General features: G+C 32.6%; 2 protein-coding genes across 2 annotated transcripts; both read left to right on the top strand.

The window, feature by feature from the left end:
- The first annotated feature begins 11,164 nt into the window (after nucleotides 1–11,164).
- LOC143542260 (ras-related protein RABA6a-like) lies at nucleotides 11,165–11,960 on the top strand. Its single transcript, XM_077034893.1, has 2 exons — nucleotides 11,165–11,389; nucleotides 11,468–11,960. The coding sequence occupies exons 1-2, from the start codon at nucleotides 11,166–11,168 to the stop codon at nucleotides 11,904–11,906; spliced, it is 663 nt and encodes a 220-aa protein (XP_076891008.1). The 5' UTR covers nucleotide 11,165; the 3' UTR covers nucleotides 11,907–11,960.
- A 4,969-nt stretch (nucleotides 11,961–16,929) lies between these two features.
- LOC143542259 (expansin-B15-like) lies at nucleotides 16,930–18,218 on the top strand. The gene is made up of 4 exons (XM_077034892.1): nucleotides 16,930–17,068; nucleotides 17,167–17,279; nucleotides 17,363–17,553; nucleotides 17,891–18,218. Exons 1-4 carry the CDS (start codon nucleotides 16,930–16,932, stop codon nucleotides 18,216–18,218), a joined length of 771 nt encoding a protein of 256 aa, XP_076891007.1.
- Nucleotides 18,219–27,640: the final 9,422 nt, after the last annotated feature.

Below are 27,640 nucleotides of genomic sequence, written 5' to 3'. Positions count from 1 at the left end.
GATGTAGTGATGAGATTAGTTATCCATTGATGATCTAACCATTAGTTCTCATTGACCGTCATTTTCTATGTAACTCTTTATATATCATGTAAATCCAAATCAACTTCCATCAACGCACCTTGGATCCTGCCAACGGCGTTGTCCTTGGACCTGTAGTCCCTAGGGCTTCTTCCTTTTGAACGGTTCAAAGTGGTAAAAAACGAGTACAATCTTGTAAAAATATCTATATCAAATGCACATCTTCTAACTTATGACAATTTAACACTCGTTTATCTTTTATATCAAGCAATCTAATTAAATAATTTAAATTAAAGTAACCTTAAAAACACTTAATCACCATCATTTATGACATTTTTATGGTTGGTTTGTGAGATGATCAAACAATGTTATTCAGCATAAAGTTTTTTTTATGCAATCAATGCGTAAGAACACTTATATTTGAATTCAAACAATCAATAGAGTCACATATCTATTAAAAAATAAATCATTCATTGTTAACGTTTACCTCCTCAAATGAATCGAAGGAGATTACCTCGTTTCTAAGCATTAAGCAACTTGTTATAATCTAATGATACAAACTAAAATACGACAACGACTTTTATAACACGTCAGTGATAAATTAAGGCTATGTATCTTATTACAAGCCATCAAATCAACAATACATCAAATAATCGTAATCAAGTATGCCTGGTTAATGAAATTAAGATTTAATAAGGATAGTTGGTTTGGAGAGTACGACGTCGTTTATAATTATGTATTGTTATTTTCAGGGGGAAAATATCTGTACATTATTTAATATCTTTTTTCTATGGAAAGTTGGATCAAAATCCCAGTCTATCATATTCATTAAATTAAAAGGTATCAATACTAAGATATTATAATAACTAGATTTTATCACCCGTATTACGGGGGTTGTTTTACATTATTCGTTTTTAATATTTATATATGTATATTTGGATTTTAATTTTATTTATTGTAAGAAAGTTAATAATTAATATACTTGAGGTTTGATGATAAAATAGTTTCACAAATAAATGATATGTTATAATCCGGTTTAAAAGCTACCTGGGTTTAGTGATACCCATTACCAGTTTATTTTCTTTATTATAAAATTGTTTTCTTAATTATAAATAATATCCTTTTTTAAAATAAAATAGGATATTAATTTTTAGTATATTCCTATTTTATAGGATTTTCATATCAAATATTTGATAAGATTATTTTTTAATATAATGAAATGTTATAACCCGTTTAAGAGCTATCTGGGTTTGGCGAGACCTTTACCCGTAAATTCGGGTCAAATGCGTGAGAAACCTTTATTTACAAATAAAGTAATCTGATGGCTTGAGAGATTGGTTGTTTTACATTTTTTGTTTTTTAATATTTATTTTTTGGATTTTAATTTTTTTTATTGTAAGAAAGTTAATAATATACTTAGGGTTTGATGATGAAAGGCTTTCATAAATAAATGATATCTTATAACCCGTTTAAAAGCTATCTGGATTTGGTGACCCATGACCCGCTTATGTTTACTATAAAATTGTTTATTAATTATAAATAATATCTTTTTCTTTTTAATTTGGATATTAAATTTTAGTATAATCTTATTTTGTAGGATTTTCATATCAAATAATTGGTAAGATTAATTTTTAATTTAATGAGATGTTATAACCCGTTTAAGAGCTATCTGGTTTTGGTAAGACCCATACCCATGAATTTGGGTTAAATCAATGACAGGTCTCCATTTAAAAATCAAGAAATCTGGTGGCTTCCATAAAAAGGGGGAGCGACCACATCGCGACACATAGGATTTTTGGGTTTTCGTTTATATATATTATAGATAGGTTTTTTGATGGAATATATGTTATCACCCAACATGGTATTTGAGAAAAAAACTACAAACAGAAATCTACCTATCTAATAAAAAAAGTGAATCTTTAGCATCCTTTCACCAAATTACTCTAAAATGCCACATGGCATTCATAAAAGCTCATTTGTCCACATGGCAATTTAGAAGTTCGTCCTTAATTTTGAAAGCAGAATTGTACGTCCATGGGATCCGTTTTTCACAATATGGGTTATAATAGTTGATTTTAACCCTAAACAATTAAATGGATCCTTTATATTCAATATTGTCTCTTCATGATCAATTCTTACCGGAACCCTATAAATCTCACCATTTTAATCAGTAGCATAATTCCACACAAACCCTATCGCAACCCTTTCTCTCCATCACGAATCCTCTTAGTCGCCGGCGTCTCTTCTCAAATCATCAATTGAACGATTATAAAAGGTATTGTATGATTTCTGTATTACTTTATACCTTTCTAACATAAACTTCAAATCTCAAACAAAACCATAGTTTTTATTAACAGGTTCCTTTCTAACCATTCATCATGTGTTTGTCTTGAATATATTAACCTAAATTTTGGATTGGTTATCGAATTTGGTTATTTAGGCTTTTATTTAGGGTTACAAACGTTTATTATACTGAAATCTCTTAATATGTTTTTTAATGTCAAATTTGTTTTTTTAGCAGACTTGGAGGATAAGACAATCACAAACTATGCATTGATAATCGTAGGTTTTACTTCACTTATTTAAATTATTCAAATGATTCATAGGTTGATGTCTTACTTATGGTTGTTTTTTTTAAGCATGATCTTTAGAGTCACATAGTGGTTGGACCAAATTGAGTATATGTCCTAGTAGAAATCAAAGTTTGTGGAGTCTGATAAGATGGTGATATTATATATTCAAAATCTGGTCTATTTGCCTTTAGCTCATATGGCTTATGCTAACTGCCATTTGTATATATATGATTAGGGTATATAAATGAGAAAAGATGCTCAAGAAGACAGGTTTACATTTTTTTGTGGTCAAAATTGACCAACAAGTTAGATATTAATTTGCGACAATAATGCCAAGTTTGTGTTTCATAAAATTTATTGTTTTATGTTTTTATATATAGGAAGAAATGACATGATGTTATTGTATATTTCACATTTGAATCCTAACCGAACAACCCAGGTCTATCTATATCAGATTTTTTTATCAAGGATTTTCAATTAAATAACCAATGCATGTAACCCAATGATTGAAGAACACAGGTTTGTATTTGATTGCTTTTGGCAGAGAGATGTTTGTTCCTTATTATTTTATATCTATTAACTTTGATTCTGCTTCAATGATCTCTTTTGTGATTCGTAATCCCTAAGTTAATTTTGCTTCAATTGTAATAAATATTTTAAGTTTGTATATTATTGTAATTATTAATTTTATTATAGTCTGTTATATATTTGTTCTTTAGGAAGTACCCTTTGCTAATGGTAACTTGGAAGCTATCAGTAATTGCATCTGCGTAAGTCCTAATCTTATCATTTTCTATTCTTATTACATATTGTCCTTTTCTACTGTTTTAAAAAAAAAAATTAAGTGTATGGTATTATATGTTGCTATTTTTTGTTAATTCTAGCATGTGCCTCGAATTAGATGAAGTTTGCAAGGAGATTTCCTTACTGGATTATGCTAAAAGCAGTTGCTCCTTTGGCTTCCCAACCTGATGTTGATAAGGTTTAGCAAACTGAAAACACTTCTGTTTCAATTTAACATATTTCATGATTTTATAATCCAAAAAGACATTCAGATGGGATGATAACGATTATGATGTTATGTTCTTAAACAGACTGCATTCATTGGAAGCAGTACAATAGGAATTAAGATTATGACTGTCGCTGCTCACAACATTAAGGTATTCCTATTATTAGTATAAGAACCGTGATGGAGTTTGAGAATAACTGTGAATTCAACTCTCTTACATCGTGCGTTTGTATGTCTGTATGGTATCCTGTGACATTGAGTTTGATGGAAATAGTCCAGTGTTAAGCATCCGTTGTGAGTTTCTGGTTCTTGACTTTTTGTAGTCCACTTTGACTTTCAAGATCTTACACGGTTAACCAACATTATTATAAATCCTTCAATTTTCGTGAAAAATCTAAATATTATTTTTCGAATTTATATATTTCACTAATGAAAAATTGAAACATCTCAGAAAACCCATATTCGACAATCGTAAAGTAACAAGTTTGACCATAAAAGTTCAAATAAAAACTAACCACAATCTTATGTTGAGCAGATCTGCATATATGGGTTCAAGGTTCACTGGTGTTGAGCAGATCTGCATATATGGGTTCATTGCTTAACTTGATTTTTTAGTTGGTCAAATTTTAGTTTTATGATCAAACTAAATAGAAAATTAGAATATAATTTTTTTGCAATTTTATTCCATTAGGAACCTTACAATTAGTAGGCTCCCAAAATAGATTTTGCATTTTATTAATTTAAGTATTTTATTTTCAGTGTAGGTTTGTGTTTCTGTCATTGAATTTGGATTATGTGATGTCATTGGTGCAACTCTGCACGATAGCTTTGTAAATCCAACACAAATATTGCATTGTTTTAAAGATATTATGATGAAAAATTGAAAAACATGGAATTCTTTCTTTTGATTTATTCTAAAAAACAACTGATATATTTCTTGAAGGTATATGGATTTTTGGATGCTTATGTTTTCTTTTTAATGTTGCAAAGCCAAAGGCGAGAGTGGAGGTGGCAGCAAGTTCAAGAACACAAGCAGTTGACTTGGACAGAAGACGGTTATGAGGTAAATGTTATAAAATTTTAAACTTTTTTGTTGAAGTGAACTCGGTTTTGTATACAACATTTGTTATACAGGTTTTTGTTCCCATTTATTACTCTCTATTTTAAATTTCAGTGCCAATAATCGAAACTATTTGTAATCATTTATATTATTATATTTATTTTTCACATTTGTTTTTGTTTTGTAACCACCCGTGTATCACACGGGTTCTAACCTAGTTTATCTAATATATTAAAGTAAAACAATTTTGTCTACATGTTCTTTACCTAGGCTGCTCACATAGGCTTCTATGTAATCAACCTTCCATAAATCTAATATCCACATATTCACAATAAAATTTTAATCAATGATACTGACTTTATATTTTTGTAACTTATTAATATAATTATGATATTAATTATTCTAATTATTGCTAGAATTAAAAAAACTTATTAAATTTACTAGGTTTAAATTGTTCATTGTTTCTTCTTTAAAAGACACATGCTTCGTTCAAAAATTATAACGCTCCCCGTCTTTTGTAACCAGGTTCTTCGCCTCATCTATAACCGGTTCTTCATGATTTGTCGGTTTCATAATCCATACAACATCAAATATGTTCATCGTTTGCAATTATCAGGTATGATTTATATTTTAGTGTTTAATCGAGTTTTGTGAAAAACAAAATTCACTATTATTGGATTTAGGGTTTAACTGCATGATTTTTTTATACTAACGGTTAATAGATTTGATATTTAATCTATTCCTATTAATCGATTTATGTTTTTTGTTCTCATGTTATAAGTTATAAAGATGTTTTAACTTTTTATTTATCTTTGTTAGTATTTGTATGGTTTTGTATTTGAATTAAAGCAACAATTTAATGTCTCATAATTTATGTAAAGGTATCCTTTTTTATATAAATATGACATTTGCATTTTACTATATTTATAATATATACATATATATTACGTTTTAAATATGTTCTACCCGTGTGTAACACGAACACTATCCTGGTAAAAGTAATATGTCTAGGACGGCATTATGATGTGGAGCATTTGAAAGTGGAGTAACAAGATTGTTCATGCGTATGATGAGGAACATGTTACGAACAAGTTCGAGGCATTACTAGACGCGTCTAAGCAAGTGTCATTGCAACCTGAGTTGTATTATCTAGAGAAGGGTTTGATAACTTGTGAAATTCGGTTGCTACACAAAGAATCAGACACTATTCTTAACGTGTGGTTGGACAACAACTGGTTATTACAAATTATGGTCTCTTATCCGATGATTAGCCTATTAGTGACGTTCTTAACTTTCATTTTCGTTGCAAAAAGATGATCACACTCGCATAATTATTATAGAGTTACACTTGATATTCACTCACGAGTTATACATGTTTCCTGATTTCATTTATAATCAATCATGTGAGTGAAATCGAGTGCAACTCAGAGTGATGATTATGCTAGTTAGATTAAAAAGTAAAAGTTATCCAGGATTAAAAGTCAAAATCTAATTTATCCTTGTTTTTTTATTTTTTTTTAATTTGAAAAGCTAATTCATCTTTTAATACTGGGTTATAAAGGAAAAAATAACTTTTATTTGAACATGGGTTACTTTTGAACTTTTTTATTCAAAAATTCTTCTTGAGCCCATAACCCATTAGGCCATTATTAACACGACTTTCAGTTTTAAACAACTTACCCTTTTCTTTATTAAAATTTTTTATATAGAAGTGCAAATTGAATATTTAATTGTTCCCGAAAAGGGAAAGAAAATGCTTGTTCTGGTAAAGTTAATTGTGAACTATCTGTTTTGGTATACTTCGATCCATAATTTAATTTCATATTCCTGTTTAAAAGTTATTTAATACTTGATTATGATAAGTTGATAGCAACTTCTTTTATTAAACTAAACGTCAAATACAACATTGTGTCATGTTTTAGACAGGAGAATAGAATAATTATGACTTGGAAAAAAAAAAGAGAAAATTCCCTAACCCATTTTAGAGAGAAGTCTCAAAATAGCCATTTTTTCCTCAAAATCTTTTATAATTTGGACTGTCAAGACGCATTGGGAAAAAATAAAAATAAAGACGAGATTTCGAAAGAAAGTCAGGTAAAAGACGAGATTTGGGGAAATAATGTCGGTAAAGTCCAAATTATTTGTAATCTTGGAACAAAAGTTCAAATTTTTCAAAAACTTTTTTACTCAAAAAAACCGTCATTAGAGACTGTTTTTTTATATTTCCTACCTTTCCACGTCCAAATTTTCAAATTCTTGAAAAATTATATTTTTTACAATTACACCCCTGAACCATTATCACCATCTTGAAACACCACCATCACCGACGCCGTCGGCCCCACCCCATCACATTATTATTCCTACAAAATCAAGATTTTAATATAAATGTTGTACCTTTTCTTATCTTTCGAAGCTACTGGATTTCAACGGTAGCCAACCATCAATGGCTTCACCAGCAACTGCACTAAGCCAAGGAGGCCATCCAGCAGCCACATGTTCGGCTTTCTTAACTCTTTTAACTTTCAAATCACCCGGGTCGAAACCCGAACACCCTCCGCCGTCTCGAGTACCATCATTCTCCAACTTCTTAACAGCAAGTCCATCATTATAATCAAGATCAAGATTCTTGAAATAGGTAACCACATGCTTGGAATTAACACAGCCCATGATGCGAAAAATGAAACCCAGTTGAGAAAAGAGAAAACCCTAATGATTTTAAAATTTTGAAATTGGAGAGTGATTGATGCGAGACATGCGGAGGAAAGATGAAAAGGAAAGTGAAATAAGAATGTGAGAGTGATGCGTGACGGTGTTGATGGGGTGGGACGGACGGCGTCGGTGATGGTGGTGGTTCAAGGTGGTGATGGTGGTTCAGGGGTATAATTGTAAAAAATATAATTTTCCAAAAATTTGAAAATTTGGACGGGAAAGGCAGAAAAGATAAAAAAAAACAGTCTCTCAAGACGGTTTTTTCGAGTAAAAAAGTTTTTGAAAAATTTGAACTTTTGCTCCAAGATTACAAATAATTTGGACTTTACCGACATTATTTCCTTAAATCTCGTCTTTTACCTGACTTTCTTTTGAAATCTCGTTTTTATTTTTATCTTTTCCCAATACGTCTTAACAGTCCAAATTATAAAAGATTTTGAGGAAAAAAGGACTATTTTGGGACTTCTCTCTCTAAAAAGGGTTATTTTGGGAATTTTCCCAAAAGAAAATCTCTTTCAAAAGGCTATATGTTCCAAATAAAAAGACAATCGTCTAGGCCCAAAACTTTTAGTTTGATGATGGACTGGGGCGCTAGGCTACTTGACGTATTTGAATACTGAGCTCGTAATATTTCAGGCCCATAATTACGTAAATGGCCTAAGAGGAGGAAGTACCCACCAGGCCACCAGGCCACTACCCCAAAGGGCATACATTTTATCACCTCGACTAGAGGTGCACAAAAAACCCGAACCCGGAACCGGACCCGAAAAAATACCCGGAACTGGTTTTTTTATACCCGGGTTTTTAATACCTGAACCTGAACCCAACCCTACCCGTAGGGTACGGATAGGGTATGCATTTCGGTACCAAAACCCGTACCCGGAACCGGACCCGATTTATACCCGGTAATACCCGAAACCCGGAACCTGGTTTTTCCAATACCCGATCTATATCCGAAATTACCCGAAAAATACCACAAAAATACCCCTAAAAATTGTAACCCTTAAAAAAATCTAATCTATACCCGAAAAAAACCCGGAAAAAGCCCAAAAAGACCAAAAATAGGGCTTTTTCAATACCCGAAAATAGGGTATTCAAATACCCGGTTTTAGAATACCCGGTTCTATACCCGACCTGAACCCGATGTATAGGGTATGGTTTTTATAGAGAATACCCGGACCCGGACCCAGACCCGAACCCGACCCGGGTATTGCCAATACCTGATTTCCAATACCCGGTCATACCCGAACCCGATTCCATGCCCGAGCCCGGGTATTTGAAAAACCCGATTTGTGCACCTCTAACCCCGACTCCCGAGTATCCCGTGGGAAGACACTAGGGCCCACAAAATTAAATTTATTTAAACTGATAAGTTTTAGGCCTAACGTTGTGGGATGCTAAAAGCCCCATAGTGTCTGGCACACCGCCCCCAGGCCATTAAGGGGGCGCTTTGTGGCCAAAAAAACGGCTTGAGCATTTTGTACATAACGTTTTAAACTCACATTTTTCAAAAAACAAAAAAAAAAGAAAAAAGAAAATGTCCTAGCCAATAGAGTGGTGATGAGGGAATGCTATTACTATTCACCGCTACACATGGTTTTATAAACTTATTAGATTCATCATCGTCATGCTCATTCTTATAATTTAACTTAAAACACGTTATATTTCAAATTAAAAAAAATCTTTAAATAGCTTCACATCTTATTCTTTATAATTATTCATATTCAATTAAATAATATTTTTATCATTATTTTATTACATTTTGTCTTTTTTCCACTCATCCTCACACGCAAAAAAATTATAAATAGAACACAATAACTCCCTATATTCACTTATTCAGAACACTACGATGGCTTTCCCTCAACTTTTAAGGAACGGGAATGTTCTAGTGTGTTAGATCACCACACTCTATACTCTTCAATTTTGAAGAGTCTTATTATTCCACTTTGACAAGACTATATTGTCTTAACTGGGTCCTACAATGGATTCAGAGTGTGGCTTGGGTGTTTTTCCGGAAAACCATATCGCCGCCTGCCACTTGTTAGCCGCCGTGCCACCACAAAAGTAGAACTCGGCGTGCGTAACACACGATGGAATGAAAGCCCGGGTTAGCTCAGAATTCAAACTAACAACCTTGCAAGGCCTAACTCAAATTATTCATTCCCACAATACACCAAAAATAACAAGTAGAGATCGAAGCAATATAATATTGTGATTCAAGTAATTAGCAAAAACCATCAAAATTACCCAAAAAGAAAATCATTTATTGATGGACCTCACAAATATTAACTTGTAGGTCCCAAGTAGCGTAACCAAAAAAAAAAAAAAAAAAAAATCAATCAGAGTTGATCTAAATTTGTAAGGAAACAAGTTACACATATAAGCAACCTTTTATTGGTCTATTATTCTCGTATGACGAAAAAAACAATTAAAATGCATCCTTTTCTTTTGACCTCAAATGTATATATTCGAACTAAAAATAGTTATTAACTAAACTGATTCCATTAGCACTTTCAAAAATCAAAACCTTAATTATATTGTAGCAAACTCGTACAAAAAGTAGATGGCCGGTATTGGATGGGTCATGATCGACCTTCACTTTTAAGCAAGCTAGAGACTTTAAACGCAATTCATACCTTGAAATGACATTTTGTTGCATATTAATGGTGGGATTAATTTGGTAAACCTTTCTTTAGATGATTGGGTATACCACTATATCATATATATAAATATTATTTTGTTTTATTAATTAACATATAATGAAGATGTGTTCATGTTCAAGGTCAAAATAAATTATAACATTCTTTCTTCATGTTCACCGATTTTAATTAAGCGGGTTCTTAATATGTTTGGTATCATTTTCTATACTTGCAGTGGCGGATCCAGAAATTTTTTTTAAATGGTGCACTAATTTTAGATGCTTCAGTTTCATGAAGTTTGATAAAAACTTTCGTCTTGGTTCGATGGTTCGGACAAAGTTCATTACATAATAATTATACCATTAAACAATAATAAAAAAGGCACCGTCATTAGAAATTAAAAAAACACATAATATAAATACCATATGAGAGAGTGGCGTCTGCAACTTTGTATAATTGCAACAATTTTGTTTCATAAAACCCTAAACCTAAAAGACAGCATTAATAAAAGTTTAGGGAGATGAGAATCAAACTTGTGACCTTTAGTTAACAAAACTAGTGTCTTATCCGATAGACCAGTCACTTTCAAGTATCTTTTAATGTAACTAGGATAGTTCCCTCTTCACTTATAAGGTGATTTACTCTATTATTTTATATATAACAATACATTATTATTTTGAAACTCGTGTAGTTCCGGGGAACTACCCATTTCCTAACTAGATCTGCCGATGTGTACTTGCAATCCTTGTTGTTCGGGCTCTGGCTTCTTGCGGAGTCCCTTTCAGTTTTTTTTTTAAATATAATTTTTCCTTTCGAAAAAATGAGTTCAACTAGTCCCTTAATTATACTGTTTAATCATATACCGTATAATAATAATAATAATAATAATAATAATAATAATAATAATAATTCACGCGACAAATATTGAAAAGATTAAGCTATCCCATCATTGTTCCAATGAAACATGAATACCATTGGGCCCACCCCATCCTAAACTTCGATTTAGTAGAGCATGCCTTCCTCAAAAACCAAGTAACAACTAACAACGACACTCATCATGTTCCTGTCCATTTGCGCACACTGTGCACCATTATTAATAATTGCCCTCTTAACTGCTTTATATTCGAGACTTTTAACTCCAAACACAAGCAAATTAGATGGCTAATACTTCTCTTGATGAAGACTCATGCGATTATCTATTTAAGACGGTTTTAATAGGAGATTCGGCCGTCGGTAAATCCAATCTCTTGTCAAGGTTTGCTAAGGACGAGTTTTATTTGGATTCAAAGCCAACGATTGGTGTTGAATTCGCTTACCGGAACACTAAGGTTGGTGACAAGATTGTGAAGGCTCAAATATGGGACACCGCGGGACAAGAAAGGTACATTTGACTTTATCCTTTTTTATTTATAATTCCGTCAAACAAAGTTTGTAACGAATTAAAATACCTCGGCTATAGGTTTAGAGCTATAACAAGTTCATATTACCGAGGAGCACTAGGCGCGATGTTGGTCTATGACATCACAAGACGTGGGACGTTTGAGAATTTGAGGAAATGGCTACATGAACTTCGCGAATTCGGAAATCGTGACATGGTTATTGTTCTTGTGGGCAACAAGTCAGATTTGTTGGATTTGAGGGAAGTTGATGTTGAAGACGCGCAAAAGCTTGCACAACTTGAGAATTTATGCTTCATGGAGACATCTGCAAAGGATAATCTGAATGTAGAAGATGCATTTCTTCAAATGATCACCAAAATATATGAAATTGCAAGTCAAAAGAGTCTTGATGCCAAGAAGAATGAGTCAAATCCAAATCTTGTCGGGAAGAAGGAAATTATTGTTGTTGATGTTGATGAAGTTTCTCCCAGTAAACAGATTGGTTGTTGTAGAAGTTGAGTGAACTTCATTTATTTTAGAACATCAAGGTTAGGATTTGTGTCTCAATATGTTACATCAACATTTTATAAGTCATTTTTACTGATTTTAATTTGTTTAAGGATGTGATTATTAACCTTTAGTCCTTTACTTAGACACGTTTTAAAACCAGTTTAAGATTATATAAAACCATAATCCTTTTACATGGTGTTAACTGTTAAGTGCAATGGGAATAACATGTAATGGTTTGGGAACTTTTCTTTATTTGTACTTAGTAGTATATGTCACTCATGTTTGTATCGGAACTACATCATTGAATTGGTTTTCAGTTTCCTTGAATTGGGATGTTTTGGAAGTGAATTCGAAATCGAAAAATCAAACCGAATTCGAATAGGAAATCTGTGACACCCATCAAAGCAGGATATTATCCATAAATAATTAAATTGAAGACATTCATGGTAAGCTTGATTATGAGTGATTAAGTTATCATGTGCATCTAAAAGTTCACATCTTCACATATCATTATCGGGTCATACTAGTCTGTCCGACGCACACAAAAACGTTGGTGATAAAAATTTAATACAAGAAGAGTATTAAACAAAATAAGTAATAAACAATTACGAGCAAATATTTTATACTCTAGTGAGTTAGTGGCCTTTTATTTTAAAACATCGAATATTACCGACCCGCGTCTATATATATAAATATACACACACATATTACTACTAAAACGAGCGAACAACGAACCGACATCCTGACACCCGAACATCACCCAATCGGTCACCTTGACCACCTACGCTCCCACCATTTTATCATTGTGGATCTTATGTCATGAAAATATTTAAACAAACTATGTCAGATCCTGTGTTACACACGGACGGAAAATATATAAAACTTCATATGTGTGTGTGTTTGTGTTATACATTTTAATGAATTGTAAACCTCAGATAATCTAACATTATTATTATAACTTTATAAGGTATCGTATTGTTGTTTTAATTAAAAGAATTCAACATACAAAAAAAAGACAACTTTAAAACATATTTATAACTTATACCATCAAACAAAAAAAACATATTAATTAAAACTTCATTATCAATTGAAGTTATATGTTGTAAACTATGAAACGTAAGCATGTAAATGTTGTAACATAAATTGTGTGTTATAAAAATTATTTTTATTGAAATTATAAAACATATAAGTATACAGCATAAAGAATGCTACAAATATGAGTATAACAATGAGATATAACAATTATAACTTTTATTAAAACGTTTAATAAAGCAATAATAAATCCAAACCTCATTACTTAAACCACCATTTCAATCCAAACATCCATACATACAGTCCAAATGTTCATAAATAATTTCCAAAAATCTACCTATATTATTAAAGCAACACATTCTTTTCATATGTCATTTAACTAGACACTCCACATAGGTGCCAAGTGTATAACTTTCCATTTTTACAATTTCCATTTAATTAATGACAAAATAAAAAATATGTTGTTGGTGGGAATTGAACTCACTACCTTATTTTTAAAATGTTTGTGCCTTACCAACTAAACTAGGATGAGTTGATGTTAACCTTATCTTTTCTTTAATTGTTATAGATTCATAACCTTTCATTTTGATTTCTTTTAAAATACAAATACAAAATATTATTACTAATCTATGTATTTTAGAAAAAATTTATTTATATCTTATAAATCCATAAGATATACTATTATTTATGTTATTAAATTTAACTTTTTTGTTACTTTTTAACCACCCGTGTATCACACGGGCTATATCCTAGTTAAAAAAATAAAATAACAAAGTCTTAAAATTTTAAAAAATAACAATGAAAACAATTAATTGCCTTTGAATTACTTAATAAATGGTGACTGTAACCATTTATTTTGAAACATTCTCCAACTTAAGAGTTAATGTTTAAAATTTAATTATTTATTAGGTAGATAACTTATATAGAAATTGTATTACTTGAAATCCTATGTGAATGACCTAATTAGTGAACATGTAAAAATATTGTTTTGCTTTAATACTATAGGTGGAGGTGGAGGTGGAGGTGGATGTTATAATAATAATAAAAAGCAAATAGAAGAATGAAAAAGCCAACAAATGAGTTTGCTGAACTACCATATTATTTTCACTTTACATACCATCTTTATTGCAAAAGGAAATTACCTACACTACAACCAACCAATGTTTTAAAACATGGTATTTTATTCGTACAGGATAGGATTAAAAAATGGTACGGCGGTTGAACCGGATTGTATCGTACCGAAAATGGTACAACCGGTTGAACCTGTTGTATAGTTTACCTTATAATTTCATAAAAATGTAACGTTAACTCTAAAAAAACTAAAAAAAATACATAATTCCATAATAAAATAGCATTCAAAAGTTATTCTATATTCAAAAAACAATGCAAAAGTACTTGATTTTCAAACAAAGTTTTTTAAAATAAAGGTTCGCCGTAGATTTATACCATCGGAGTGTTGTATGTATCGACTTCATAATCGCTTAAAAGATGAAATTCACTCTCATTGTCATCCTCATCAACAAGAGTATAAGTACTTTCAATTCCTATAATAATAAATAAGAAGTTTTAGTTACCAACAATCATAATATACAAAAATCACATGAAATAAGTAACATATATAAAGAAAATGGGCCTGAAACATAAAAATTTTTGTGGGCTTTTAAACCGGTTTACATGTATAAACTGGTTTTCTGTAAAAACCGACCGGTTTGATGTTCCATAAAACCGCTCAAATATACCGGGTACAAAATACCGGGCTGCTCACCGAAATCTGGTTTAACAGGTTTTTAAAACACTGCAACCAACACTCTGGTCCCTCTCGGATCTCATTTAGCACCCCCCCCCCCCCCCACACCACAAACCACCACATACAAGCACATAAATCAATCCACCATTTAAGGAGTAAAGGGATTAAGCAAGGTGCTAGAGCCATTTCAAGTGCAAAAACATAATCTTTTCATATGTAAACATTCTGATACTAAGTAAGCATAAACATCCTCTAATATTGTGATTTATCATACTTTACGACTTGTTCATGCCTCGAAATCACACAACACACAAAGAAGTTAGACATATGCATAACATGCTTAAAAGATGAGTGTAACGCTTAAAAGATAACATTGTAGATTTTGAAAGAATGCTTTTTATAAATACGTTTGTTTGATGACTGAACACTATTAGTTAGTGTACTTATGTGTGGGAAAATTAATGATATATTAGAAAATACATAAGTTTGTTAAAAAGTATACATATATTTTTATATAATTTTATGGGAAACTACATATTATTAAAGTTATGAAATTAACGAATCTCTAGAAACAAAAATATATAATGCTGTGTGTGTGTGTATGTATAGGCTAGGTAAGGTTAAAATGAAAACCCATTTGAGTTGTGAAAACCCGCGAAAACCCTATGTAACATCGTTTTTTTTTGTTACATGTAATATATGTTGTAACATTTAATACAAAACATCGAAACATAAAAAAAAATGTTTTGCTATTTTTTAACATTTTTTACTAATTTTTATATATGTTTTCAGGAGGGAGAAAAAGTTATATTTATATTTACATTTTTTATTCACTTTAATTGTGGACGACAAGATTTAAACATTAATTAAAAACATGCGGTTAAGAATGAGTTTCTAGAGTTTTCACAATTCAAGTGGGTTTTCATTTTATAGGCCTATATAGGCTTATATAAATAACGGATCACGAAACTTATCACCAACGTGTCGTCGAATCGCGCTTAGTAAAACGACACATGAATGAAACAACCCTAGCTAGTTGGGTGAAACAAGGTCATGAAACACTTAAGTGTTGAAAATGAAAAATTAGACTTAAAATGTAATTGCACGTTATAGGGTACTTGTATTATCTAGCGTATGTGTGAGAATCAGATGAGTTTCACGACCCCTTTTTAATTAAACTGTTTTGAAATTTTTGGGGGAGAATGCACAAAGAAACACATGTCCGGAAACGGGTAGAAATGCGGTCTCATTTTGTTAAATGAGTTGAATCAATAATGCAAAGTAAAGTCCACTGGAATATGTGATCATTAACTATTCTAGACATGGTTAGTCGCATTAACTTAGATTGGAGGTCTAGCGGGTGATATTTGTCCAACGGTTGACTTTGATATTTTCACATTAGAATATCAAAAGGGGTGCTCATAGAAACGCTGTTATGTTTTGATCATAAAGCTCATGGTAACTATCCGAGGAATCCTCTACTTTAGACTTGTCCACGAAACATGTTTATTTTTAGATGTCAAGTAAACCTGTGAAATTCACTAACATTTTTGTTGACGTTTTTATGCATATATTCTCAGGAAATTGAAGCATTAAAAATACAAATGGAGTCACACGCACTGATGCATTTGGGAGTTTTCATTTTATAGCCTATAGGAACAATGCGATCAAATTTTGTTTTTTGACAAGATTCGCAATGCATATTAAAATTTTTATTAAACAAACGATTAGAGTTGTTCGAAGTAAACGGTGATTGCGATCCATGACGTCATTACATCCCATGTTTCCGTCGTAGGTAGGGTGTGACAAAATCTTAAAAGTAATTAAAAAAACCAATATATTATTCGAAATATATATATATAATTTCACGGTCAAAAAAGTTTTGTCCATATGCGAACTTCACTCCAATTAGACAAAAACCTAGTGTTCCGATAATGTTCTTGATCCTCCTTAAATTTAGATGGTTTATTTCGCATAAGTGTAATAAAATATGGATCAAGATACTATTAATAGAAGTTTGATTAGAAATATATCCTTAAAGTTATCCTATTTATATGTTGTTGACTAACTAAATCTTCAAGTGAGAGTTGTTTAAATACCGGCCTTCACTGATGTGTGTATCTTGTAGTGAAATTTTAAGCTTCAATTTTAGTTTTCCAAATTGGGTTTAACCATTTTAATAATCAAAATTTAGTGGTAAACCTTTTAATCAGCAACAATTTCCAAAATTTTAGTGGTTTATTTTGAAGTGAAATGACCTTAGACATTCAAAAGTTCTTGTTGATCTTTATTTTGATGTGTCCATGTAAGCTCCTCGTGAAACCTAACGAACTGCGAGGGTTTTCACCGGCTTTAGCAACTTGGTATGGAGATCCGTATGGTGCTGGAAGTGGTAATATATCGTTCAATACACTTGTTATGATATAGGCATGACACTGCTTTCATGATATTTTAAATATCACTTGCAACCTTTATTTCTTGATTACACAGGAGGAGCTTGCGGATGGTCCGATGACGTTCAATCGCCTCCATTTTCGTCTATGATAGCCGCAGGAAATGCAAATATATATTTGCGAGGCAAAGGGTGTGGAAATTGTTATCAGGTACTAAACATATAACATAAAAGATTCTCACTAAATAACTTTATTTTATTTCCAACTTTATTCATTTTTTATTACTACTTCAGATTTTATGCACGCGAGTGCCATACTGCTCAATGATCCCTGTTACCATGACCATAACCGATGAGTGCCCGGGTGCATGCAACAATGTACCATTCGCTTTTGATTTAAGTGGAACCGCGTTTGGAGCAATGTCAAGTCCTGGACAAGCTGATAATCTGCGTAATCTTGGCCGAGTTGATGTTCAGTATCAAAGGTTCATATTAATACATAAAAACCAATGTTTTCATGACCAAATGGGAGTTGGTTATAGGTTGAACCCGTTAACCGGACCTGATTTCCAACTTGTTATTGTATTTTTATTTAGCAACATTTCCATTCATATTCTCTTTTGACATAATACTGAATTAAAATTAGAAGCTCACACTAACACATAAAGTATTTTTGTATTATATATAATGTTATTCGGTTCTTAAATATAGTCCCACTAGTTTTGTCCGGTTTTGAAAACATTGACAAAAACCTAGAACAATGTAACATTTTCATTTTGGCTTAATTATTTACATCTTTTTACTTGGTGTACATATGTCTAGGGTGCCATGCAACTACGGTACAACCAAAATTGCCTTCAAGACAGATCAAATGGTGAACCCATACTGGTTCTCAATGGCGGTGGAGTTCTGTGCTGGAGATGGTGGCCTTAGCTCGATAGAGATAGCGCCATTCGGTTCACAACAGTTTAGATCAATGGAGAACATCTGGGGTGCGGTTTGGGCAGTACATATTGATCCATCTTTTCACGGTCCGTATACATTCAGACTCACCTCTCCAAACAATGAACCAGTTATCGCAGTCGACGCAGTACCATTGGGTTTTGTGCCTGGAAAAAGTTATTACTCGTTGGTCAATTTTCGAAGCTAGAATGGAACCGGAATGATCTTGATATGATTTAAGATTGCACAAGATTAGTATTTTAATTAATTAGTATTGCTAGAGTTGATAGATATATTTTAAAGCCAAAATGTGATTGAATATGTCTTATCTGTTAATTAATAAAATCATTAACTATACATATTAAAAATATGGATGCCACAAAGGTGAACAATTCACACAATTTTTTAGTGCTCGTCCTCTTTAAAAACTTAAAAAAACAGTATTAAGAGTTGCATTTACAATATTGTTTGTGTTAGGGCACGGATTTCCGGTATCCTCAGAAAACAGTATTCAGAGCAAATTCAGGATGCGGTATCGTCAAAGGTAACATGTATCCTAATTACATTATATAACTAACACGATCTTTGCTACTTTACATGTTTATCAGGTCAAAGACGGTTGCTTGATCACCCAAGAACTCGCACTTGCTGTTATTAAGACGTGACCAATAAGGAAACGTGCTGATAAGAAGAATTAACAGCTAATTGATTTAGTCTAGGAGTTTCCTTAAATATAGGATTTCTTGTTAGACTTAATTTGTTATAAATAGAGCTCAAAACAAAGGATCAAACACACACTCTAGACACACGAGACTTATTAGTACTCGCATTCTCTGTAATCACGATCAAGTTTGAGCTCCACCATTGTAATCACCTTTGTTATTAATAAACCGGTGGTGATAGTTTTCACCGCCCGGGGTTTTTTGCTTGTTATCCTAAGGATTCCTCGCAACAAATCCTTGTGTTCAAGCACTTTTACTTTCATTTTATACAAGCACCTAGTCCCGATTACTAATTTGATTACGAAATTACCATTATCAATTTTTGACCAAAACAGTTTGTAATTGTCATTTGTATATTTAAGCTAATATAAGAATGAAACAATAATTCCATGATATCAATGATGCATATGCATAGATGTTGATTGGAACGAAATTTATAGCATCATCACTTCCATGCGACCATGCAAAACTCCTTATTATCACGGAATTATATTAATTCCGATTTTTGTAATGATCATGTGACTAAATAGTAAATAAGAACAAAATTTATAAAAACATGTACATATATTTATAAAGCAAAAATTATAACTTTCAACATGTATTTGAGCTACTTCCTGAATTACTTTAGATACGTTTATGGCATATAAGACATCTATTTGACTATTTATCATATTTCCTTACCAAAATGTTGGACAAAGATATATTACATCTACACTGTATCAGAAGTCTAAGAGACTCAACTATAATATATACAATGGTTTTAGGCTATTTTAAGAACAATGTTATGTTTGATCAAACGCAATGACTCATAACCTATTAGTATTATGTTATGGTGCCCCTCTCATGAACGCGATATTGTAGATTCAAATTTTTAAGTTTAAGGTAAATGTTGAATTTTACTGTTAAAAAAAATCAAACATAATGAATTGGGAAATTACGATAAGAATCTGCTTACCAATGGAGTTGTAATTAGTTTAAACACTTTGGTAAACATACTTTTCTACTTTTGGGTTTGTCGAGGTTTCTATTCACTTCATCAAGCTTAGGGCTGGCAATTCATGTCTTAACATGTTTAAAAGGTTAAAAACAACGCGTTTACCACTAGTATCAAACATGAATACGATTCGTTTAACTACTTTATATGTCATGACAATAAGACAGTTTTAAGTTTTATGCACCAATAAGAGAATATGATAGAGTCTGGCCTACTAATTTAAATTATTTAAGAAAATAAAAAAATATCACATACTGCACTTTTTTGCTTAACAGGTCTTATCATCTTTTACCTAGTTATCGGTTGCGCACATCAGGTCCCTCAAGTCTTAAGAGATGGCATTAATTTGATCACTAATGACCAAACTATATATTTACACTTTTAGTCTTATATTTCAAAATATTTCACATTTTGCTCTAGTTATAGAATAATAAAAATTAATAACCGTTGTCACGCCATAGAAGATTATTTGCAACTAGTATTTCGACCCCCCGCGTTGCCGGGGGGGGGGGGGGTGAACTATAACCAAAGTTTGCCATTATCATTGCTCAATATAAAAAGAATTAATGTAATGGTGTTGCACATTCAGCCAAATCATGGAAACCATTTTTTCTATATAAGGTTCAAATATATGCACATGTTTCTATTTCTAGAGTCTATTGATCACCACTAAATTGTCTTTAGCAAAATCTTAAAGTTATCACTAAACAAATCCTAAGTCCCAAACTACACATACAGAAGACAACAAAATTAACATTTAGCACCACTACTACACAATCATCCTCTTTACCAATTCAAAAAAACGTACGATATGACCGTTTGCTCCAAGTCATGACCTGCAATTAAAATTTTGACCATGTCAAAATCTTTTTAGCAAACAAACTCCACACCAAACTTTTAATGTGTCTTTAGAAAGTGATGTAAGTGATCTGGTCAGGTTTTTGTTAAGAGTGTTGTGTTTTTGTTTGACAAATTAGCATTACCTGGGGTTAACTGTTGGAGATGTTATTGCCTAATTATCTTTCTTTCCCAAGTGTCTGCATCAATAGGAAGCCCTTCCTACTGTTTCTTAGTTTGAGAAATTGAATGATTAACAGAAGGATTCTAATGTTAGGTTTAATTGGTTTTGTTCATGTCATTATTTGAATTTACATGGAATAAGCTTAGTTTCAAACCTCAAAGTATCACGTGGGTATTGCATGGCTTAATATTGAAGTCTAAAGCATTTAATAATTTATTAGTGGGAATTGGTATTCAAGTTTGACTATATCTCAAACCGTTGGATAAAGTGAACGTTATAGGAGTGGGTTACGGATTGTACCGGTTCTTTAGGATTACTAGTATTTTGTTGCTACTTTTGTGTTTTACGTTACTTTTCTGTAAGGCTATTTATAGCCCTCAAGTTTATGGAATATTGTGTGCTTTTCTTTGTTTTCATTATTGAATATAGTTTTCATCTTTTGAATATTCATCTTTCATTTTCTTCCATACAAATCACTCAAGTATTCATAGTTTCATTTTCTTTAAGCTAGCTGGAAATCCAACATCTAAAACCAAATATATATATATTTCTTACATTTATTTGATCAATAATAGCTTAATCAAAAGTGTGTGGGATCTGCATAACCTTCTTCGCCTTGATTTCCACATTGCTCATCCGCATTGCATTCATTTATAACATTCGAGACTTCATATACAAAAACGAAACCCCCTTATATGCTTCATCACCATCAACCACAAATCCTATCATCTACCGCCGCGCCCGCGATACCACCTTTACCATCACACAACCACCCCACCGTAGCCGCCACCCCTATTTTTCTGTCTCTCTCTCTCTCTCTCTCTCTCTCTCTCATGTCTCATACTACAACGCCACCATGTTCAAAATATTAGCTTACTTGGTGATTAGTGCAGAAAGTAAAAGGTAAGGGAATTCAATTATATACTACATAAATGAAATGAGATTACCTTACAAATGAAGCAACATCAAGCCCTTGTATAATTATATATTGCTGCAACTGTTAACAACAAATCAACTGGCCATTTACTGTTACAAATAATTTGCAATCCAGAATATAAAGAACTATTTAGCATTACCATTTACCACCTGTTGAGGTTGCATCACACGGGAACATAACCTGCAGTTTACAACATGATTTAGTAATAAAACCAAGATTTTAGTTAAAAATTGGGACACTAAGAAAAAAACCTACCTCTCCACAAACATCAATCAGTATCACAGGGCGAATTAGTTTCAGGTGTAGAAAAAGTGTTGGTGATATAATAAATTCTGGAAGCAGTTGCAGAGTAATTAGATAGATTCATGAAATCCCCTGTCTCTCATTTATAATATGATAATATACTAATTACCTACTTCAGTCACTGTATCAGCTACTCTGCAAATGTAGATGATAAACATAAAAAATGATTGAAAGGAAGATGAAACTACACACAAAATAATGTAAAATTGCAGTAACTTATCTAGAATGAAGCCTTAAAACTGTGCGATTGAGAAACCCTAAGTCAGCTGTCTTGAAATCGATGGGGATGGGTCTCCCAAAAAGACGGAAGCGATTGGAAGGAAGATGAACAAAAGATGATAAGGCAGACCAAGTAACTAAATATAACCCCGCAACAACCAATCGGAGCCACAAATAGAGAGAAACGCCGCCATAGACAGCCGGTAATGGCTATTCGTCCGACGAAACCACTTTCTCTCTCTCCCTAGGCTGATGGATTAGAGAGACGAACAACATTGGTCGCTACAGGTGGTGGTGGGAGGTTGTGAACCACTGGGTGGAGGACTATTGATTGTGTAGGAGGTGAGGGTTTTGTGCATAGTTACCGAATTCGCTGGAAGACCCGCGAATTGAGAATTGGTACGCGGTGAACCCAAACGAAATTCACTACATTCCAGTTCGCTCCGGTACGGCGTACCAAACAAACGAATTCGGTGTTCCAATTCGTTCCGGTACGCTATGTCAATTTTGATGGCAGTGCTGCCATTTTCGCCCGAAAAGGAGGAAATTGGAAGCGGCGGCGTATATGAAGTTAAGAACGTGGGTGGTCTTGTTATAAGTTTTAAAATGTTTGGTTAATTTGACATTTATTCCCCCTTAAGCTTTCACCAGTTTACATTTAGACCTTAAAAGTTTATAAATGTTTACATAAAAACAATAAAAATAGTAAAATTAGTTTCTGTTTATTAACAATTAACTCCCTCTATTTTCGCTAGTTTACATTTGATCTTTAAAACTTATACTTTATACATAAAAGTTATAAAATTAACATGATATGTATACAATTATATATAAATTATAAATAGTTATTTTTTTATTTGGGTATATCGAACCGAACTACATGGTACACCGTACCGGTTCGTACCTAAATGAGCCTACCCCCTGTACCGAATACGTTATATTTGGCGAATTGCGTATCCGAACTGCAAACCCGTATCGGATCGAACCGCGAATTAGGTAAATGTGGTTTTGTGAAATCTTGGAGAGAGAAGAAAGCGATGATGAGAACACGTGGTTAGTGTTAGGCTGCATAAGTATGACTCACAAGAAGTAGGATCAAGTTACAAAATTAAATGCACGCTATACAACCTTAGAAGCTTAAGAAAGTTTGCAAATTGTTAGGCATTCCCAACACATTCTCTATCAGATATTCATATATAACATATATAACATATGTTATAATCCAATAAACAATTTATAATAAAAAAAATAAAATATTCATATATAACATATAATTACACTACAAATTACTGTTTCTTCTCTCTCCTGTTTAATTAAATAATATTTTTTATACCTTTATCATTATCTTTTCTCTTTCCTCCACTCGCATCCACTTTTCAAAAATATTAAAAAATTATAGGGTATGAATAGTGAATCCTTAAATTTAACTTTCCCATATAACATTTTCTCTCTCCTCTACTCACAACTACTCATAATCTTACCATATAATTTACAAATTCTACTCACATATTTTAAGAGAACGGACTGAGAATGCTGTTGTATATATAATGGATTTAGATATTCCAACTTTATATCATAAAAACCGGGATGTGACACCACTACATCAGTTAATAGATTTCATTTCAGGATAACCAATTTCATATATACCGTACATATTTTATTCTACAATAAACTTAAAACTTTTGTAGAGGCATTATAAACAACTTCTGATTTTATGTCCAAGAAGTTGATGAAACAATGCTAATTTGGATTTCAAAAAAACCTATTATCAAAAGTACTACCATTGCCAATAAGGTGCAAATTGTTCATCTAAGTTTTGATTCAGCACTACTCTTTTAACAGCATTACTACATAGCAAATTTGACCTACAAAGAGGACAAGTGAACTGATCTCGACCAAGCCAGCTTTCGATACAGCATGCATGGAACACATGACGACACCTTCCGAGTTGGCTCACCGTATCATCACCATGGAACTCAGCCAGACAGATAGAACAAGTTTCATCTACCGATCTTATGGTGCATCCCGCATCATCTTCCTCAACATCTTGTAAATCGTGGAACCGAACATCCGAAAGGTGGTAGATGTTGGGAAATACATTTTGATCATCATCATGTGCATAGAAGAAGGCCATGATAATAGAAAGGGTGTGTAGAAATGCATGTTTAATTTGCAAATATGGAAACCATATGCATGTAATGAATATAAGTGTGAGTATGGAGGATCCATACCCTTCATACACAACACAAATCATGTTATCTATTTTGATATTAAGCTTTGATGATACGAGGTATAATGTTATGTATGTGTTATGATCAGGAACCCACCCTTATATATAATCAGACTCTGCATAGTCAACGTTTAATATTTATTATTTTTTGGTATATTGGTTTTTATTAATTCCAACTATTGTCTTTTGGTCGCTGTCGGTCCCAACTAACGAATTGGCTGCTGACGGTCCCAACTTTTAACGTATTTATTCCCAACGGTCCGCGACTAACAGAATCCTACCGTCGTTAGTTGCAGGTCGCCGGAAAAATCTTTTTAGCCGGAAAAATTACAATTTTTTTTTCTGGAAAACTCAAAATTATTATCTCAGACATCTTTGTAGCTTTGTATCGGTCTTTTAAGAACTTTTTTCTGTTAAAGCCCCAATTATTAAGGTCGCCGGAACCCTAGAACCATCATCGAAAACGGTTGGTGGTGTTCAAGTGGTGGTGGTTGGTTGGTGGTGAGTCAATTGGTGGCGATGGCGGTGTTCTAGTGGTGTTTTCTGGAAAAAAAATGTGAGTTTTCCGGTAAAAACGTTTTTCCAGCGACCTGCAAATAACGGTGTTAAGATTCTGTTAGTCGCGGACCGCTGGAAACAAATACGTGAAAAGTTGGGACCGTCAGCGTCAGCAGCTAATTCGTTAGTTGGGATCGACAGCAACAAAAAGGAGATAGTTATGACTAATAAAAACCAATATACCTTATTTTTTAATAATTAGTTAATATTATAATCAAAGGGTGGCTCGATAGTGCATGGTTTTTGTTACAATTAAAAGGCTATTTTGCTACAAATCCGGATCTGTCGGTCGATAAAGTTTGTTTAAATGGAATAGACTCAATAGAGTGTTTTGTTTAGTATATATTTTTAAGGAAAAATAATAATAAAATGAAGTGAAGGTGAGTGTGAGTGTGTTCCTTCAATTTGGGGTCAATAAAAAATGATAAAATAGATTGAAAGTGGGCATTAAAGAAGCTAATGACAAACCTAATTACTGCCGGTGCGGCCGGGGAGGACGGTGCCGCCCCGCCACCAAAATCTTTTTCGTGATTTTTACCCTATACTAAAATATATAGAATAGTTAGTGAACAATGGGATTATGAAAACCAAAACATGGTATTCATTATATTACTATCTAGGTTTCATAACAAAATAAATAAATAAACAAATGGTTAGATTTTGTATACTGTTATTGATTTATTATTCGTTAATTATAGGTAATACTAACACATGGAGAGTGTTTGCCCTAACGGTTCTTGAATAACGTTTTTGTATTTTTGACGAGTAGTGGGTTTAGGTTTCGTGAGCGTAAAAAAAATTGGGTAGATTATAAGTAGAGTAGAGAGTGTATGAATTGTCGTTCTAAAGAAAAACTAATACACGTGGTCAGAAATTTATTTATGTAATTTAGCACGAAGTACCGATTCAAGTCATGAAAACAGTGATTTGTAGTCAGGCCGGCTAAAGATGCGAACATCACTCCCAAGTGGCCCCATGCCCCCAGGACCCGAGCATGCAAAAGCCTCGTGGTTTAACTTGAGAACCATGTTGAAATGTAGCCTGGCCTTTTGGTACTCACGAATAAACGAGCCACGCACATCGTATGGCACGGGTTCATCCGTGGCTTTTTGTGATGAACACCTTCGTTCTTAAGGAAGGATGAACGCACGGACAAATTTAAATTTGTGTGGCCTCTTCGACTTTTAGTTATATGTTTCTTTTTGAGTTTCAAACAAAAACTTAATAATCCTAGTAATAAATAGTTTTGTTACAAGAATAAAATATAAAAGACCATGATAATGTGAAAACTTATTACATAAATAGTTTTACTTTAAAGATTTGTACAGCAAAATGGCAACTTCTTGCATAAACCCCATCGATTAAATCTAGAATTTCACCAAATAAATCATTCTTGCAATTCTATCTTTTCGATCATATGGTTCAAATATCATTTCAAACTTTAGAACTCTTTTAACCATATCATAAGTTCTATTCCATTATTTAGTGGAGCACTAAAGACATAACAAAATTTTGATTTACTTTTTTTCACATTAGTAAACAATTTAAACTAGTTGCTTTAACTCATGTTTTGAGGTAGGAACTCAGTGGTTTGACTCGTTACGATATTCGTTCATACCATATTAAATACTTGTAAGGTTGTTTGTGTAACTTAATGGAGCATGATTAAAAAGTTATAATTGTGTACTTAATGAAACTTGAGGTTACGTACCGTATGAAAACATTTGTGTGGTTAGTTGTATAAATAAATAACTCCTGAAGGGTATAATATGTATGACTGATTATGTAAATAAGAGCAATCTCACTCCATCTTTTATCATCTTTATAATTGTAATAAAAAACAATATATTTATCTCTCATGTTTAATTAAATAATAATTTTTTTAATACATTTATCATTACAGTTTATCGCTTCTTCACTCACAGCCAATTTTAACAAATATTAAAAAATAAGTATGAGCAAATAGACTTTCTTCAAATTTAAAAAAAAATCATTAACTTTTTTTTTCTACTTCATTCACAACCACTCTTAACTATATTCAATAATTTACAAAAACCCTCACAAAAATTAGGGGATTTGTTGTGAACGCTAAATGAATCTTAAATGGAGGTTGAGTTCAAATAGAAAGTTTAATTATTATAGGAAGAAGATTATTTTAGTCCACCACATATATTTCAAAACCCCACTTCATTTACCTCCTCAATCCTAAAAACCTAGATCTCAAAAAAAAAAGTAAAAAAAAAACACCAGCATCCACCATCACCACTCCATGGCCCACCACCACCACAACCGGTTTCGCCATCACAATACCCACCTCCTGCTCGCTGGAAAAAGCACCCAACCAACGCCACACCCACCTCATGCTCGCTGGAAAAACGTACCTCCTGCTCACCGGAAAAACACACCCAACCATCACCGCACCCACCTCCGGCTTGCCGCACCAATTAATGGTCGGTTGTAAAGTTTGTATATTATTGTCTTACTTATATAGTTTTTATTCGGTTTATTGTACGAACAATGATACTTCATACGTGTTTATTGTGTTACAGATCATGGGATATTAATGCAACTATTTTGGGTTTTTACGGGCACAGAATGAAGTCTTGGGATGATTGGCACGCAAAACAGAGCAAATTACTAATTAAA

This window comes from Bidens hawaiensis, unplaced genomic scaffold (genome assembly GCF_021521415.1).
Source record: "Bidens hawaiensis isolate Kalapana, Puna unplaced genomic scaffold, B.hawaiensis_p1.1 tig00012813_1, whole genome shotgun sequence".
NCBI lineage: Eukaryota > Viridiplantae > Streptophyta > Magnoliopsida > Asterales > Asteraceae > Bidens > Bidens hawaiensis.
This window is presented reverse-complemented; position numbering and strand designations above follow the sequence as displayed.

Excerpts from the sequence above, each read along its gene's own strand:
- LOC143542260 (XM_077034893.1), top strand. The coding sequence starts at position 11,166 with ATGGCTAATACTTCTCTTGATGAAGACTCATGCGATTATCTATTTAAG. Across the intron at positions 11,390-11,467 it reads GACACCGCGGGACAAGAAAG|GTTTAGAGCTATAACAAGTT; the intron begins GTACATTTGACT and ends CCTCGGCTATAG.
- LOC143542259 (XM_077034892.1), top strand. The coding sequence starts at position 16,930 with ATGACCTTAGACATTCAAAAGTTCTTGTTGATCTTTATTTTGATGTGT. Across the intron at positions 17,069-17,166 it reads TCCGTATGGTGCTGGAAGTG|GAGGAGCTTGCGGATGGTCC; the intron begins GTAATATATCGT and ends TTGATTACACAG. Across the intron at positions 17,280-17,362 it reads GGTGTGGAAATTGTTATCAG|ATTTTATGCACGCGAGTGCC; the intron begins GTACTAAACATA and ends TTACTACTTCAG.